Raw genomic sequence first — 19,785 nt, 5'->3', positions numbered from 1 at the left:
ATCAAACCGGATAAACATTTCCACGCCTAACTGGCGGGAGATTTAGAGTTTTTCTTATTCTCAGGTCAACGGAAGCATTTCCTTAAGTCCTTAATTTTTCTCCGAAATACCACGATCTGTTTGAAAATCTTTGCGGCTTTGAACAGCGGCCAAGCAATTCAGCACTCGTCGTTATTCTGCACAATTATACGCAATCTGACGAAATTTATACGCGAAGAAATTCAGCGGGAATAAATAAAAGCGTGTTTCGACGTCGAATATTTTTTTGCAAATTTGTTAGATTCTATTTTACTCTTAATAATGAGTTTTGTCCTTTCATCGTTGCAATGTGGAACAGTTCTTTGGCCTGAGTGGCTAAAAAACTTCTCTGTAGGACTGTGAATAAAAAATTATACATTTCTTGAAATCACAAATATTTTGAGAATTTGAAAATCTTCTTTCAAATACTTCAATTATATGTAGGTCATTGTTTTATCAAATGACTTTCGAAGAGAGTCCAAATTAAATACCTTGCGCTAAAACAAGGCTACGACATTTTCGCAAATTCTTTTCAGATTTTCCTTTTCACGACCTTCGATCTCGTCAGCGTAAAACGACGAAGTTCTCGCGACTTTTGACATCGTAAATCAATAATATTGGGCACGCACCAATAATCACCAATTTTCCTCCGAATTTCCACCCCCCACTCGTTAACCATACGTTTCGAATTCAGGGAGAGACGCGGGTTGGGGAAAAAACTTTTCCGACACGCCGACACGCGTAGTCTGTCTAATGGATAATTTGTCAGCGTCTAGTCGCGGTTAGAGCCGAATTGTGACATAAAGCTACATCGAACTCTGCCGAATACCTTTATTCTCATTCCCTTTTCACCCGTCAGTCGTGTTTTTGTTTGCTCGTCTTCCATATTTGTTGACTTCGATTATCTGTTTCTTTTTTTGTAAGTCGCTCTTTCTGTTTTCTTTCGTTTTTTCCCGATTAAACGATATGGTTTTCAGGATAAAATATTTGATTGCTTTTACCGTAATGGTCTCGCTCTTTTTTTGCATTAATTTTCACGTACAGATCTATACATTATCGGTAATACAAAATGGAATGTGTAGCATAAATTTATCATGCCGAAAAGAAGAAGTTCATATATTATTCATGTATACTTATTTTATATATTTTCATATTTTGTTTTCTCCACGAACGTCGTAGCGTCACTTAAAAATTATTGAAGATTCACATGGAGTGAAAAGTCTCAACGAAAGAGTTTGAATTTCTGGCCAGAACTCAAAACAGGAACCAGCAGGCTTTACAAAGTCAACAAACTTATTTACGGTAATGATTGTGAAATGAATATGATCAAAACCGAATAACTCAAGCTGAGATATCAACAACTTGATGAAGAAATGTTTTATCGAAAAGACTATCAAGCTTCGATGTTACATCCGTGATATTATATCAGCCATATTGGATTTAGAAACGATCATATTTTGACTTTAGATTCATGATCAGCCACCTAAAAAAACTCTCGAGAAACAAAATTCTGGGCAAAATTTTTACTTAAAAAATTTTTGAGTGGTTAAAGCTAATCCCGAAAGTCACGTTTCACCGTATAATATAAACGCCGAAAATATGTCATCCCTTTATATGCCTGTTTCTAAGCGCTTTTTGCCAAGTTTGCCTGGTATTTTTTAGAGCAATGATAATCGGATGCTGCGCAGCACAGGCAAGTCGACGATGGCTGGTGACGCTCTCCGAAGTCCACGTGAGTCACTTAATGGCATAAGCCAACAGTCACCAGCTTCTATGGCCGACGAGCGTGGCGTTCGGCCAAAATTTTTGCGTCCGTGTGTCTAAAATTGGTCTAAATGCGCGGGATTTTTTTTTTTTTTTTTTTTTTTTTTACCCCCTTTTGTCGCCGTCCCGCTGCATGCGTGACTCTCGTCTTTGCCTTTGTCTTTTTGTCACGAATCCGTTCCCTCCTGGCGACGAGTCGCTCAAGTTTAGCCGGGATTACCCCGCCACTCCGTTTCGCATCCCTGCAGTCTATATACTCTCTAAATATCTTCATCGGTGAATGTTCATTGCGATGGCCGTTCACTCGGAAATTGGAATTCAATGGTTTCCGATGATTTCCAATGTTACTTTTCATTTTCTATGATTTTCTAGCGTTACAGGCGATTTTCAGTCATTCCCAAAATCCAGAAAATAACTGAGGGTCGTATAAGATCTATAGAAATCATATAGAATGCTGTGAAAATTTTTGAAAAGTCAATGAAAATAAATGATACTGTGGGATCAGATTTAAGTCAATAAAATAGTCGCATTTAAGTTTCTTTGGTTTACAATTTCGTTTTCCATCTCTTGAGCATGTAACTTTTTTGAATGAATGGACCTTCAAAAAATCACCGGCGAGACTTGGATATTTGACATATCAATGATTACGATTCGAAACGCACGTGAGAAATCCCAAACGTTTCATAGTTTGTGAAATATTTATTTTTGAACTTTTCCCAATTTCGTAAAACGTGTTTAAATATTTTTATTTGCACTTGACAGTGGAAAATTACTCAATTTTTCCTTGATTTACGATTTTCAATTCAAGACAGGAATTTTATTTTTACTCTTTGCATAAAATTCGAAAATATATGTTAGGCACGTTTTTTGAAAATATTTTGCAACCGAACAAGTCGAATTGTAACACCTGACCAGATGTTTTCAAATCTGGATTGTTATTATGTTTTTATTCACAGAACTTTCGATCTTAGAAATGCAAAACATCCTTCATAATTTACTGCAGTAAAATTATTGACACCGATACAAAAAAAAAAAGGAATAAATTGTAACTTTTCGACCTAACTTTGATCAAAGATTTATCAAAATGGTTGACCAATAAGAAAAAAAAAAAAAAAAAATTCAAAGTGCCCATAATTATTTTACATTCGTCTTCTTAAATTTTTTTTTTTTTTTAGAAAATCTTTAACGGAGTATTGCAATCTCTCGAAAATAGGCTGCGATATCTGCACGTCGCGTCAATTCGTGATAGGTTCGAAATGTAATGTCAACTTATTTAAAGTACCTCGTATACAGCTATATGCGTAAAATTTTACGCGCTTAAAGCAGGCGTTAATACGAGTGTAGAGACAATCTACATCAGCATACGCGAAGAATCAGTAAAACAAGCTCCAAGCGAAAGTGCTTTTCGACGTATTGTTTTTTATGTGTAGGAATAAGCATACGTAGTATAAAGCTGAAAGGACGAGTCGGTGTGCAGCCGCGTATATCGCGCCATTTGTTATTGCGTCGTAATGCGTTCTTGTGAGATAATGTAGGTATGGAACGTGTGCCATTGGGTACATCAATAAGTTTATCGGTTTCACGTATCTTTCGCGTGTAAATCGTGTGTATTGTGAATATGTGTGTTTCTATATATTTATACACATATGCTGTCTCTCGTATAATATCGCTTGCCTGAAATTGTACCTGCGTGGCTGTTGAAGGTGGACGAAACTTTCGTTCGCGCACACTTTCAATGCGAATTCACGTTTCAGTCATATCGTCTGTCTAATGGCATAAAGTGGTAACCGCCAAAAATACAATTTTTAGCACCAAAAAGGCGTATGATTTTTTTTTTACTATTACTGTTCATAATTAAATTGACCAAAACGTACAATTCAATCAAAATCAAACGTTTGAAAATATACCTAAGAATAAAAGGTCTTTTCCGTTGATAGGTAAATTTTTCCATAAAAAAAAAAAAAAGATCAAAACAGAAGGTCTTAAGAACCATTTTTTTTCCTTTTACCTGCAATCGATCTAGAAACTATTAAAATGCATAAACAAGTTGAAATCTGTGGAAATTCAGAAATGCTGTAAAAAGATTTTCGAAGATGAAAACAGAATGACGTAGGTAGTCGGCAATTTTTATTTTTATTATTCTGCAGACACTCTAACTTAAAAATTGAAACTAACAACAATATGCAGTAAGAATATCGACTTTCTGTACGTCAATTATCCAAAAAAAAAATAGGAATAATAATAATAATTTTTGCCGGTTACACCTTTATGCAATTATCGTAGTAGATAATTTTTTCTAATTTCCATCAGGACCAAACGGTCGTATCTACCTGCAGATCCAACATTTTCTTTTTAGTTAATGAATTTATACTGAAACCTAAAAAGTAAAAAAAAAAATAAAAAACAAACAAACATTTTTTGGCAGATACGAGCTTATGGAATTAATCGACATAGGTTTTTATCGTTGAATCAGTAGCAGAAGGTCGTATCTACCAATGCAGTAATTAAACTGTTAATAAATTTCAACATTTCTGACCACGTTTTCACGTTTCAAGCATAGATACGATCAAAAAAAAAAGGTATAAGCCCTTTTGTCTTTTTCAGAAACAAAAGGCCGTAAGGTGACGCTTACGACCTTTTATGCCGTTAGACACGCAATATATACATATATATATATCCTATGAGGTTTTAAAATGGGTCAAATTTTGTTTATTATATCGTTTTAAGAAAAATTTGTCAAAAACTTTATCGAACGAAAAAGAAACAGGAAAAGAAAAAAGAAAAACAATTCGTACAGACTTTCGTCAAGCGAAATAAGTAGTGTAATTTCTTTTTTATTCTAATAAAGCCAAAATTTGAAACAATTATCATGTTTTAATCGAGAGAAAAAAATTTTCTACAAGGATTTATTTAACACATTAGTTTACGGAATTTTTATAGAAAACTGAATCTCGTTATTTATGCATTCTTCTTTGTTATCTTTTCAGCGTTTCCATTTGCTGCTGGAATTCGAGCAGGATATCCAACGGTTCTACCTGGCCAATATGGGTGAGTTTTCTGCACTAGTTGCATAAAATAACTGTGATAATACACTTTACATAGTTTTTGTAAACACAAAAATCATCAGACTTTACAGGAATCTAGCTTTAAATCTGTCAAAATCGTGAATTAAATGGTCATTTTAGCGGCTCCCGTCTTAGATGTAACCAGCTGGAAATAATTGATACCTCGTGCAAATCGAGAACTGAATTCTTTTGCTTCATCACGTCTTTATTGTACTTATAGAGCTACGATCAGTGTTTTCATATCGAGAAAAGTTGAATAATTATGCTCTAATGATGAAAGAAGAAGCGGAAAAAACAGAAGAAGTAGAAATGGATGAAAAAAGGAAAAGAAAATCAAAAATCCAATTCACACAGCGACGAAGCTCAACGCAGTGACATTGTCAAGTTAATATTTTCTACCTTACCCAATCGAATTCTAACCATTTTCCCGAAATCTGCGAAAGGGTATTTGACGTTGACTCAATATTGCAATATCGACGATAAAAGATGAGGAGAAAAAAAAAAAATTTTGGATCAAATCAATTTTCCCAGTTAAAAAGAATCCGAATAACTTTTTTAATATCGAATCACGAATTTTTGGAATCGATTTCAAATTTGCAAGTCACTTTTTCCGACCTTGCTCGGGATAGTAAAAATTCACTTTTTTCAATCCAAAAGCTTCAAGCATCGTGTCAAACGCTTTAACGATTTTTTATCAAACTTCCGTCGCCATACTGCTTGAGTGAAAAAACGTATTCCTATATATATTTTTTTAAATTCCTCCGTACTGTCAATTCATTTCCATAAATTATTTCTATTTAAAAAAAAAAAAAAAAAATTGCTTGCACAAAAAGCTGCTAAACTTGAACATCGGATACCCTGACAGGTTTCTCAAATTTCCTTATCTAGTCCTTCTTCGTGTATCTAGTCCTGATCAGTCCTGCTGTTCAGGCTGAAAATTTGAGTGTCCTGCGAATGTCTGTTACAATATAATCGGCATTGAATGCCTGCTGTATTCGATAAATAAAAAATTCGCGTTAAACTCTGCAAAGCGAAGGATATATCGATAAAAGATATTGAAAAATTCCAGGCTCTCCGATCTGACCTGAACGATCGTATAGAAATCGTTTAATTCCGTAGAGATGTTACGGGGTGAAAAAAAAAAAAAAACAGAAAAGGGTAAAAAATTATATCATATTTCACACAACAATTGTGAAAATACAAAGAGCAAAGAATCGTGTGTGTGTTTTCTTAACTAAAAAAAAAAAGAACAAAAATAATAATTCAAAGATACAATCGTTTTTCTACGGCCGATCCCACGCAGTGAAAAATCAATTAGATATTTTTGAAAATTGAAAAGTTGCCGACGCGACGTGAGTGAGAATATGTATGTTGTCCTGTTCACGAAAGTTCGCACTAATAACAAACAATCCTTACCATATTGACTAATTGTAAGTCAGTATAACCGCAGATGTAAATGACGTTTCAGCCCCTCGACTGCACGCGTGCCACTAATTGGGAGACGCTGCAGTCCGAAGTTGCTAATCATGAATGCAGGAGTTACACACTCGTAAACGGCCGAAATCGGCGTCCTTATCCTTAAGGATTAGAAGGAGAGAGACTGAGAATTCGAGCAGTGACAGTGATATGAAAGAGCAAAAAAAAAACCGAACCATGAGTACGAATTATCAATATCGATCTTATATAATAATAATCCAAGATCAATTTGGTTGTGTTTTTTTTCTTGACAGTGATGATATGATTGCGGTTGTTGAAGATTTGAATTGTTTGTTAATGTCTTTCCTTTTTCTTTTCTTTTCTTTTTTTCTTTTTTTTTTCTCTCTACAATCTGTGTTTTTTTTTTTTTTTTTTTTTTTACTTTTCTTTTAATTATTCTATTTTTTTGAACTTTGATTATACTTTCACTATTATTATATACAACAAGTATGCAATATACATATATATATATATATATATACATGCACATATATGTATATTATATATTGTTGTAGTATAATATGGTATGATATATAACAATCACTCGCAGAGACGTAACGATAACAATTATTGTTATTATTAACTATTAATCATCAATCAATATAACGTATTGTGTTTTGTTATTTACACAAGCCGCGATCTATATACGTATATTATGGATATACGTGAAAATATTTTTCATTTTTATTTTTCTCTCTCTCAGTATTTTCATTTATATGTTCTTCTTGGCATCAGAAATTTACGTTTAATTTTTTATGACAATAATTTGATTCTTTCCTTGGAAGAATTTATTTACATGTATTTTTTTTTTTTTACCGTTGTCTTTCTCTCTGTCCTTAATAATTCGTTTATACACACATATATATATATATATATATATATATATATATATACATATTTTAATTGTTAATTCTTATATTCAAATCTCTTTTGCGTTTTTGTTACGGAGTGTGTTTCAAGAGTAGTTAAATATAAACGAGTAAGTAAATGGGTCTTTATGTTATTTGTTTGCTGGTGGCGGGTATCACTCGACAAAGTTATGTGCAATGGTGGTTTTTGGTTACCCTTGAAAACGCGCTGTGGTTTTTCCGTCACGCATCATCTGACGCCTCGTATTATATTATATTATGTTATATCATTATTATTATCATTAGCATTGTTATTGTTATTATTTTCATTATATGCACTAACTAAGATCGATAATTGATCGTCCGAATTAAATCGACAGTAACTATGGGCATCCGATAAAAAAAAAAAAAAAAAAAAAAAAAATTGAAAATAATTTTGAGGAAAACTTGGCGAAAAAATGATCCCGTTAATAAAATAAATAATTAACCGTTAAATTTTTGATCGACAATATAAGAAGTAAAATTCTCTCATCGTCGGTCTGCTTTATACATATATATGTATATAAATTGTCCTGGTATTCGTGAAAATAAAAGTTCGAATTTTTGTAACCGGGTTTTAGGGAAACCGAGCGTAATTGTCCTCACGAAAATAGCATGCATTAATTTTTCATTGTCTCGCCATAGGGCAACAATATCGATCGTATATGTATACGAATGTACAATACAGTAAGTTTCGGGGCGATTAACTTTTCCTGCGGGATGAATTTTATTATATTTTTAGTTATTTGATTTTCTTCCATTTTCTTACACTTGCATTTTTGCTTGCATATCGATAAGTAACGAACATGGTAACGAAAAAAGAAAACGACCAGCAACGTTTCAAGCAACAAAATTGAGAAACCTATTATTCAAATGACGAGAAAAAAGAAAATAGAGAGAAAGTAGAAAATAGAAACGAGGTCGACGTAACGTAAAAGAAAAAAAAAAAAAAAAAAAAAAAAACAAATTCAGTACTCCGAATATTTTTCTATCCACTCTTGGTGATTTATATATATATTTATATAATTATATGTATACACATACGTATCTGTCCGATGACTTTGGTTGTTTTTAGACGACATAGAAACTTGTGAAAAATCATTACTATTATTATTGTTATTCCTATTATTACGTTGCTCCAAATTTTGAACATTTCTAGACATAGTCGCCGATACAGGTATTATAGGTACGTATGTATGCATGCATGTACGTATGTATAATGTATATATGTATGTATACATGTTCACCATATATATTATATGTACATATGTGCGTGAAAACGTGACGTACCGTGGATTATAGAGCAAAGTCATAATACGAGGGACAGTTTCTCGGCTGTAAAAATCGAGGACACTTAAAACCGATGTACATGTATGTGTGTATATACCTACATGTACTTGTTTTCTTTTCTCGCGGCGCGTTTTAACGCCGACGCAAATATACCGGGGGTTTTCCGTTTTTCTTTTTCTTTCTTTTTTTTTTTTTCACGTTTCTCTTTGTCACTCCCTTTCTTTCTCCCTCTTGTTTTCACGCTTCGCGTATATTTCGATTATAAATTCCGTTTGCAGTTGAAAACGGGGGAAAAAAACATGCAGGCAGAGAGAGAGAGAGAGAGAGACAAGGGAAAATAAGAGTATTAATAAGATAACGACAATAATAATAACAATCATAATAATGATAATAATAACAATAATAGTAATGCAATAAAACTGCGATGAAACTCGAAAGGAAAGTGGAGGGGAAAAATCGAAACGAAAGAAGAAGAAGCGAAAAGAAGTTCACACACGATTTCACAAAAGATGAAAGACGTACCTACTTATTCTTCTATAGGCGTTTTCATAACTCTGTACATTTTTTTGTATCGTCTTGAGGTCGTTAGAGGACTTTGTCCTACGGCCTATTTAATAAAATTACATTACATTACATCAGGGCTCTCTAACAAACAATAACCTTGTGCGTGTGGTGAAGGCTTACACTACACTTGGTGTCGTTGTATTGGTGTTGTATTTTTGGTGTTGTAATTGGTGGTTTCAATAACACGCGGCACGAAGAGCACGCTGTAATACGAAATCGAAAAGGCGAAGAAAAGAAAAACGAGAGAGAGAGAAAAAAAAAGGAAAGAAATCGACAGAAAAAAGAGCTTTTAATTACCAGACGAGGCGTGACGATGCAAGGAAATTGAAACGAGGAACCTTATAACGAAGTGTAAGAAGCGACGGACGATCAGCTGCGACTCTTGATCGTTGCACTGTGCAGTTCAAACCCCCCGGACTGAATTTTTTTATCCACTCCCAACGCGGACCCCATGCAAAGTCCCATCATATTCCAAAGACGAACTCGAGGAAGATATTTTCACCTCTTGTGTAATCGTATTTTAACCGGAAACCACGTGAACCTCGTCCGTTAAGTGTTGCGTCAATTCCTTTTTTTTTTCTGTATTTTTCTTTTTGTTTCCCACAAATCTCGGATAAATGGAAACAGGTTGTTAATCATTTTTGCGAACTATGGATGCCACGTAAATCTATGATTGGTTTTTATGGATAATATGTTGAATATCGGAAAATGTTGAATCACTTCTTCTTTTTTTTTTTTACCAAATTTTATTGCGCTTTGAATTTGGACACCATTTTTCTACACCACAAATTTTATGAGAAGGTCGTTTTTTTAAACTATGGTGTACGCGTTGCGTGATTTCTATTTTTCGAAAATTGATCAATTTTATATAGACGCATGATTTTCTATGATAATGATCGATATATATATTATAGTTTTGGAACTGTCATGCCTGATTGCGAAAATCTATTACGATGAATATTGTATTATTCAGGAATTTTTAGAACATATCGTCACAAGGTACCAAAATTTATATTCAGCACTTACTTGCAGTATTTTTCGTTTGAAGATTTTTGAACAAATATTAATTAAATTCTGTGTTGGTTGACGATCACTTTGAATCATTTTCAAAAATTGAATAAGATTTTTATTTTATCAATTTAACTTATACTTTTGTCGAGAGAAATTTTAGTCGTCTTTTCTAATCTTATTCTTTAAATCTGAGCGACCTGATTTGCTAACGTTAATGGTAATATTTTTTCAAACCGATAAGATTGAAGAAACTCGGTTTTGGGATGGATTTTTTTTATGCCGGTGCGGTTTCGAAAATTATATAATACTTGTCGCGAACGATGCCTGATGAAACTTCGAAAGACATTTACCAAAGAAATTGTAGAAAAATTGATGCCATCCTCATCCATCGGGATGACTTTTCGAAAAAAAAAAAGAGAAAAAAAAAAAAAAAAAATGGAAAAATGGAGAATCCATAAACTTTCTTAGTTTTCTTTTTCTTTCTCTTCTCTCTTGAGTAGATTCGTTGACAATGGATGCGATGAAAAAACGGAGATGTGGAACAGGAGATAGAGAGGAAGAACAATATTTATCATTCTTCTTTTCGCGGGATTGGAAGTCAATCGTTGACGCGGAGGCGAGTAAATGTTTTCATGTCCTAAATCATTGCCCGCCGCGCGTCTTAATTACGCGGAAAGCCGTGATTCTCGGCTTCATGAATTTTCCCGGCAAGGCAAGGCAAGGCAAGGCGAGTCGAGGCGATGAAATTCAACACCGCGGAGTTCCCAGTTGCCGGCTGCTGCAGACGTTTGCAGCCCGATTCCATCGGTTAGTTGAAACGAACGATGGTGTCGCAACTACGAGGGCGACGCGACGCCCTGCGTCGATGGCGGCCATTTTGGTTGGCGGCGGTCCAATCTTTATTTAGATCCACCTGTGTCCCCCGTGTCAAACCCTCAGCGTGTTCTTCCTTCTCTCTGCCGCCGACGTCGAACTTCGAGACTAACTAAGATTTAGGACCGCGCCACGAGGCATTTCTTAAGCTTAGCCTATTTCCGCTCTCTCTCTCTCTCTCTTTCTCTCTTTCTCTCCTAAGCATCTCCGCGATATCGCATCATCTCCCACACCTGTCCGCTCATAAAGTTTATTTAACTAAGTATATTCAATTAAAGTATGTATTTGATCACTCGTGGCTAGATCGCGATTAATTATTATATAATGAATTGCATATGCACTATGCAGGGTATAATACATACGTTCGAGTGAGATTTCTACTTTTGCAATCTGCTGTTACTGTATTATACGCTCCTTCGCTACATACGGTTTTTATTTTTAGTTATTTGTTTACTTTGTTTTTTTTTTTTTTTTTTTTTTTTCTCGTTGCCAAAAAATATCCTTTTACAAAATATACGATATACATATATACGAGTTTTGTTGCTGTAACCAGAAAAGGTCTTATTCGACTGAAAAAGTATAGTAAACTAAGCAGGCGGATTGAACGTTACTACACAGTAACGAGGAAATTTAATATTGACATCAATGATAGCACTGGTAAAAATAATTACTTGTGCCATAATTACTTGTGATTTCGACAATATTTAAACCGTTGTTGTAACGATACCCGTGTTATTATCAGGATTTTTTGGTAACAATAAAAAATAGAAATTTCGAGAAAAGAATTTAGTCGCGCGGGAAATGTTAGATTAAACTAATTTTGATTATTTTTATTTTCATCTCGTTTTGCCTTAAGAATGAGTTTTTTTTTATTTCATAATATACGATTTGCTGATTTGAGGCAGCTGTGACGTCACGCTGTTGACGTACTCTACGAAAACTCTTGGTATAAAATAAAATAGCAAAACTCTACAGCAACCGACCGCCGTTTATTTTGGTTTGATTAGGTCGGGTTAGGTTACTTGCGTTTTAATATCAGTAGATCAAACTGATGGAAAAATACGGTGAGAGGTTGTACGGAGCAAATAATGAAACTGCAAGATTTCGTCCGATTCACTGCGTGTTATCTCTACTGATTTTATCTGCTTGAAATGCTTCTTCGATTAATCGAAAAGTCGCGACATTTTTTTTTCCAAGTTTTCGATGGTCAAGAGTATGAAACTGTTATATTAAAAATACAAAAGAACAACAAACTTAATCGGTCTTTAATCAAATACCCTCAATTAAAAAAGTGTAGTAGTGAAAAAAAATCTTATTCTGCAGGGTGCAGGTAAAAACAGTTAAAAAAGGATAGTTTCGAAAGTCTGGAAGAGTCTAGGATACAGAGTTTTTTCTACTTTTAAATACAACGAGTGATAAGGGATTATTAAAACCTCTCGACTGTGGTAAAAAAAAAAAAAAAAAAAAACGAATAAACTTATTTCTGAAAATCCCGAAAAATCATTGTTGAAAAAAGTTTCTCGAATTTTGAGCGTTTCACATCAAATCATTTTGTAGAAGAATAATTTTGATAATTTATTTCCTTCATTTTTTCGTCAGAAACGAAGTCAAAGTCAATTATCACTATTATAAAAACAGTAAATCACAATCGCATAGATACTGTCGCATAACTTTCGAAGTTATAGTTTATAATGTGAATGAAAAAAATGCAAACCAATTCTTTGTAACAAGTGTTTCACACTCTGCACTTTTCTCTGCTTCGAAAAGCAGGGACGTGTTTTTTTCCCACTCCGAACGGCGTAGTTCAGAAAATCATAAGATCATTCGATACAGTCATGAAGCCGGAAACGGAGATGATGCGATGCTGCATGGACGGTCAGCCTCGTCTGTTATCACCTCCGTTTTTGGGTCGCCCAGCTTCTCTGCGTTACTAGTTCGCCTGCCTCAGCTTCTCCTCGACTTCTAATGTCCCTGTGTAGTTTCTAACGATGCGGGTACGTAAATAGTGTTGCGGGTAATTAACGGACGACACGTGCCTTTCGTCAAGTTTCATTTCTCACTCCCCAAATCTCATGCCACGTTTCCAGTTTCCCTCGAACCGTGCGTGTCACGCTCGTGTCGATAGGCGGCATTATTTTGACTGAAAGAACCTAATTTGTTTGGAAAAAGGAATTTATTGAGCAGCGAATTTCCGCAAACAGCTGGTCTGATGATAAACGGGATGTAATTTGAAGTGTTAGGAATCGGTCGAATCGAGAGTTGTTTTATACTTCTTTCAAGGAAGTCACAAGTTCGATAGTCTTGATGGAAAACAGGTTTTCATTCAAAGAAACTTGAATAATTAGGTACAATGATATCTGAAATAACGAGGAATCGTGCTATCGATGTAAACGCAATCATTGCAAATTATTGTTATAATCACTTGAAATCACGTGATAGCGTTGGAAAAATTATGGAAATTGTTAATATTTTATTGACTTTATAGTGTGCTTTCCTTGATTTTTATTCATTTGCAATGATTTTTTAGCATTCTAAGCAATTTCCAGTGATTTGTTTCGCAAATTATGGATTATCGTTTAGAGCGATTGTTGGATGTTATTGGGAAGTGACTGAAAATCAATGGCAATGAATTTACATAATTCATTTTATTTGCAAACGATTTACTTCTCTTACATGGAAGTCTAATTTTTTTCTCCCATTAAAAAGGACTTGTGAACTGTTTCTTTGATTCAACAAAACGGAAATCCCAATAATTTCGCTTGATTTCAAATAATTTATATCTCGAAGGTATTCAGTGATTTCCAGCAAATTTAACCGTGATTTTGAAACGACTTTAAGCTATCTCACGCGATTTCAAGCAATTTGCGGTATAAAATTAAGTGATTCGTGTTTGAGTTATCCGAATAAGTTTGAGCAATTTTAACGATTTCAAGTCATATTTAAGCGACTTATTAAGAATCGCTATTACATTTTCGAACATCGGGTGCAATTGATAGACTGAAGAGAATCGTCGTTTTTTGTCTAACCGCAAACTACTTTTAAAAAATTGGCGATCGAGTCACGGAGCTTTTTTTAAATCTGCTGAGGTGCTGCATTCCGAAGCTTTATTCCCGCGCATAACTTCGAAGCAATTTCTATAAATCTCGCGAATTCTCTGCAGGTACCTAAATCACAGGCAGGTAGAACAATAATAGCTGCGCTCGGAACGAATGATTTTCAGAATCGCAGCTTGCGCAACTGTTGCGCAGTCGATTTGCGGTGGAAATTGGATTCGCGAGTTGGAGCCACCCCTAGGCTATCATTGGGCGGCAAAACTTTGAGTGGATTGGCGGATGATCCGATTGGATTATCCGCCCGCGCCGGCGCCTCCGTTTCGCGGCTTCGTCGCGAAGCTCATTTCGCGCACCCCGCTTCACGAGGCGTGGAAATAATTCTCGCCGAGAGCTGAAAGCTCTCGATAACAATTCTTGACTCGTTGCTACAAAAACAGCCACATTTAAACCAGGTTCAGAGAGAGAGAGAAAGAGAGATTATCTTTTCGCGAGCCAAAGGATGTTTGAAAAATGCATCTTTTTTTTAAATTAATTTCTCGAATCTACTTTGCGACTTATTTAACACATGAAAAAGTTCTTTTTTTTTTTTGTTTAATCGTTTGAAGTTCCAATTTGTATATCTCAAAATCGTGTATCACTCGTTATCACTGTCATCAACATCGTGATTATTTTTTTTTTTTAGCTCGGTTCATCGTCGACTATTTTTTTGTCTGAATGAACGAGAGAAAAAAAAAATCAAAAAATCAGAGACAGAAAGAAAGAAGTAAAGAAAGGAAAGAGGGTTGCAGACTAGGTAAATACAGAAACGCGTGCAAACAACTGGTGCAGAAAATTCATACCCAATACAAATCCAGTAGGTACAATGCTTCAAGGATTATGGACAGATGGAATAATTTACATTAAAACAGTGCCGTTCGCCCTCGCATATCAAAGTCTCTTTATCCACGCGACAGGAAATTCTTTGTACAGTGCATCTCAAATTAATATTTATCATGTATGTTTCCATGTACAAACGTTGCGGCATTTCACGATGCCTGAAGGTTATATCTAAAACCGTGAGCAAATAGCATTCGGGCAAATATACGTATTGCATCGATATCTCGATTGCATATTTTTCGAACCCGTGCAGGTCTGCATTGCAATTGTCTTTGCTTAAGAAATGCGGCATTTTATGAATTTCAAGAAAAAAAAGTAACCTTAAGTAAAAATAATTCGTGATCGCAATTTATTTTTTCACAAAAATTTGCCAAAGAATTTGTAAATTTTTCCTTCGATTAAAAGCTCGATAAAATTGATGACGCCAGAGTTTAGTTTCGATAAAAATCACGGTTTGCAGCTGATACATATAAATTGCTGGCGTGTCTCACTTGTTTCCAAATAAAAAGCCTAATGGAAAAAGAAAATGTACATATATGTCGACGCAATTTTACCAATCTACAACGTACCTTTCAAGTTACAAGTATATATACATATGAATATGCAATTTGAATCCGCCACATCGGGATAATCACGTTGCGGTGCGATTAAATAAATTACAACTCATACTCTCTGAGGAATAAACGAATTCAGAGCCAATACTGTCCCCACGAGGCATTCATTCTGCACCCTCCGTACGACATTCGCCCCTAATCACGCGATGTATCCAACGATTGTTAGCCAGCCCTAACCACCTGCCGTTGGCCAACGCGTTCGCTCACCTGTTTTAGCCCTTCGCCAAGGTATATCTACGCGATATTGTAACGTGGCACACATATGACGCTGGTCACGTGTCTATGAAATAGGCATGAAAGCCCCCGGAGTGAGTTGCCGGAGGGCGGAAGGGTGGTTGAACTAAACTTCGAGGAGGGTGCAGGTCGCCTCTGTACGACGTGGCGGCAAGTCGAGAGATCCTTATCCGAGCAGTGACCACTTTGGGTCGGAAGTCGTTGAGGAAGTTGGTCAGATCCGACACGGAAATGCCTGCGAAGCTCGTAACACGCGGCCCTTCGCCTCCATTATCGCGAAGACTATGCAGGATTAAGATAACTAAGCGTTTTTACCGAGCGAGTTGATCCGAAGTTATATAGGACGAGTATCGTTTGTATGAATTATTTTCTATCGCAAATAAATAGAAAAAAAATATATATAAATAATAATGAATAAAATATTTTACGAGGTACTGCTTGTCGCGAATTAATCGAGTTCCGCTGACGGATGACACTTTCCATTAGGATAATTCAGCCCCATAAGTCGCCTCGATTTTAGTACGAAATGAACTGCTGGGGTTCCGAAGGGACCGATGTGAATGGTCATGTAAGTATGATGTATGTATATATGCAGCATCGTTTACCGCGTTTGATCGATGGAAATTCGAGCTTCGCATCGATGGGGCACTTTCCTAAATTGATTATAACTACTCTTTGGTAGCTGATCGTTGTTCAGCTGCGTATAAAAATTCCGAATCATAGATACACGCTGCGGAAATTCACGCAAACGATTCGAAAACTTGCCCGAAGAATATCAAGTGTTTAACAAGTTTTGCTAAAATCGAAGTCTTAGAGTGCGAGTATTTGAAAAGAGCTTTAATTGTATCAAAAAAATTGTTGAAGTTTTCCTTTTTTTTCTTTGCACTACGAGTTGTTCCTCACGTTTCTCAAATACGTTCAATTTTTGAAATACGGAGAATTGAAAACAGCACCATACATTAGGGTGGCGCAAAAAAACCGACTATTATTTTTTTTTTTTTTTTTTTTTTCGAGTCTCGTGTGACAAAATGTTAGTTTTTGATGTTTTAACAGCCCACTCCAAAGGACAGCTCAGAAAAAAAATTTTTAAGATGTCGCTCCAAATTTTTAAAAATGTCAACGGCAGGGACGCCGTTGTCACTTGATGTAGCCGCGTAATTCAACCTGCGGAGAGGCATCGGAGTGAGGTGAGGACGATAATGCTGTTATACCTATAGCACACATTACGTTATTAGCCATGAACGCATTAGCCGCGTTCACGTGCGGGGGAGGCGAGCAAAGTGTTCGAGGGGTCCTGCCGACGTCCACGGCCGACCTGCAACATACCTTCGAACACCCTCGAATGGGGCACCACCGCTGTCCTCGGACATGGAAGCCTTCGAGCTTTGGCGACACGCGAGCAATCCATAATGCAGGCATCGTAGGTCGGGAGATGCGCCGGACAGATAAATCCGATGAAAACTACCCCGCTAGACGGTTCTTGCCTTTTAAATTCGACCTCACCTTCCTCACTTTTTAATCGCGTTCGTTATAGTGTTCCGGAATCGATGTGAAATTTAATTTTTTTTTTTCTTCCCTAAGCTAGATCGAAAAATATTTTATGTAGATTTTAACATTTCTTGTGGTAGGTAAGCATGTGGACAACACTTTTTTGGAGACTAAACTACATCGATTGGGGTAAATGTGGTTAAGCATATTGGAAATCTTAATCTTATCTATTGGATTTGTCATTTTTATTTACGGATTTGTAAATATTGTCACAATTGGTCTGGATTTAACTCGAAAAAAGTGCTGTCCATATATTTATCACAGGGGATGTAAAATTTACAGTAGTTTTGTTTCCGAGTAGGTATCGTGGAGTGGAAAACGATTCTCACGGTGGGGGTGGGGTTAAAATTCCGAATTTGAAAGGCTACGAAAGTCTCAAATTTCGAATTTTTTGGCGGCGAAACTTAAAGTAAAGAAATCAAACTTTCGAATGGGGGAATTCAAAATTTTGAAATTTGAGTCATCGAAATTCCGAGTGATCGAAGATTTTCAGTTCTGTAAATTGTCTCTTAACTCGTCTTCGACTTCACGTATGCGAAGTCTGGTTGAACGTTTACTTTCTGCGCACAAAAGGAAAAAGAGAAGAAAAAAGAAAAGAAAAACTTGAAAATTGGACGGAAAAGTTTTGTCGCCTGCACGATAGTTAATAATATGAAAGATAGGCGCTAATTTATCATTGATGAAGAAGTTGAGTCCGGAATTACAAAGAAGAAATGAGACGCTCCATCGAAGGTATCTTGAGAAGTCGGAATTGATTGGTTGGGGTCCGTTGGCAGGTGAAATTGACAAATGGTCATCCTCGTCAGGCATGTCAAGTCGCCTCCGTTTCCCACAGGGAAAATAGGACTTGCTTATAGCGATGTACTTTATTCTGTCGTACTAGTTAGCATTCGAGGCCGCAGGACATATTGATTTCCTTCGTTGGACACTGGCTATTATCGATTCGTTGAAAAGTTCAGGGCTGTTCGGGAAAAGGGAATTATCATCACCGCCGATTTCTCGCCTTCCATGGATTCGAACTACGTTACACAATTTCCAAAGACTTCTTGCTCGTCAATTTTCCGCACAATAAACAATCTGCGGTCACTTTTTAATTTGAATTTTTAGTTTTATCTTGAAGAGCTTCAGGCAATACTTCCAAAGATCGACTTCGCAAATTCTCCACACGATTGATGCAATACACAGCTTTTTCTCTATCTCAATTGCTTCCGATCGTCTAATTGACTCAAGTCCGCTCGCAATTGAGAAAAAAAAAAGAAACAAAACGAGACTGTAATTCCATGTCAATCACTCATTTACTTATCCTGGTAGAAATCTTGGCGACTAATGTAACTTTTATTGGCAGGTTTTATTTATTCAAAAGCTGCCGTTTCACTACTTCAACCATAAAACTATAACCGATGTATTGAAAATTTAACTTCCTTGCTATGAAAAATGGCACTTCTTATAGTCGTTAGATAATTCTATATAGTAAAATGGATATCGTTACAATAACCACTTAAAAATTTTTAAAATCGCAGAATTAGCGTAGGTGTTAGTAATTAATTAGTGCGATTATAGTTTTCAACATTATATATTTTCTGGTATCAGCTCACACAAAGTTCGATGTCATTTAATACCCTCGACCATATGATGAAAAAATGGAAATAGCTGACAACTGTAAAGTAACTACGACCATAAATTAATCTTATCGTGACTCAGTATAAGTTACTAATCTGAGGTATTTGATATTATAAATAATTAAAATTGCAAATGGGGTAAATGTGGTTTTTTCTTTTTGCTTTATTTTATTTTCTTTTTTTTTTAACTAATTGGAGTGGTTGCAGAATCGTATTAACGTGGCGTTCGGATTTATATATCGACGATACGGCGTTCCGTATAAATAAACGGTATCAAATATCATTTCCAGAACAGTAAGAAAGAGTTTCCCGTGGGAACCGCGGTGCAGGCAGCGCGTCGAATCAACCGGACACAATTCCTGGTTAGAGAACCATTAAACAACAAGTGTATACAATATTAGGTACTAACGTTGGTGTTAGTTGATCGTGTGACGTGTGTGCAGATATAAATTATATATATTATATGATACATATAATATTGTTATACTATACTATAACTTATACATATACACGTTTTGGTTTGCTGTGTTTGGCGACACTGCAGATTTGTTGTTGTTTACTTCTAATTTTTTGACGATTTTGTTTCGTTGTTTTTATTTTCCTATATATATATTTTTTTTTTCTTCTCAACTTTTTTTTTTCTAATCACTTCTTCTAATTCTTGTCGATTACATATACTCGATATTGCGGATTATGTGTATCGATTAAGCTTTGCAAGTCAATGTCTCGAGAAGCTTTTTCAAATCCCTCCCCCCCCCCCCCCCCCGCCGATTTCATGCCTCGAGATATTATTACCTTGCAAAGCGCATACCAAACGATTTCAGGCATCACCTATTATTATATATTAACGTTGAAATTGCTTGACAAATTATTTATTTGCTTGTATTTGATGA

General features: G+C 35.6%; 1 protein-coding gene across 1 annotated transcript in view; it reads left to right on the top strand.

The window, feature by feature from the left end:
• The window catches only part of LOC124408753 (RNA-binding protein 24-like), a 33,944-nt gene that overhangs the window by 9,896 nt on the left and 4,263 nt on the right, over positions 1–19,785 (top strand). The window contains exon 4 of the mRNA XM_046885913.1: positions 4,770–4,830. Within this exon, the coding sequence (XP_046741869.1) occupies positions 4,770–4,830 (61 nt within the window). The remainder of the gene's footprint in view (positions 1–4,769; positions 4,831–19,785) is intronic.

Source organism: Diprion similis, chromosome 8, assembly GCF_021155765.1.
Source record: "Diprion similis isolate iyDipSimi1 chromosome 8, iyDipSimi1.1, whole genome shotgun sequence".
Taxonomy (NCBI): domain Eukaryota; kingdom Metazoa; phylum Arthropoda; class Insecta; order Hymenoptera; family Diprionidae; genus Diprion; species Diprion similis.
This window is presented reverse-complemented; position numbering and strand designations above follow the sequence as displayed.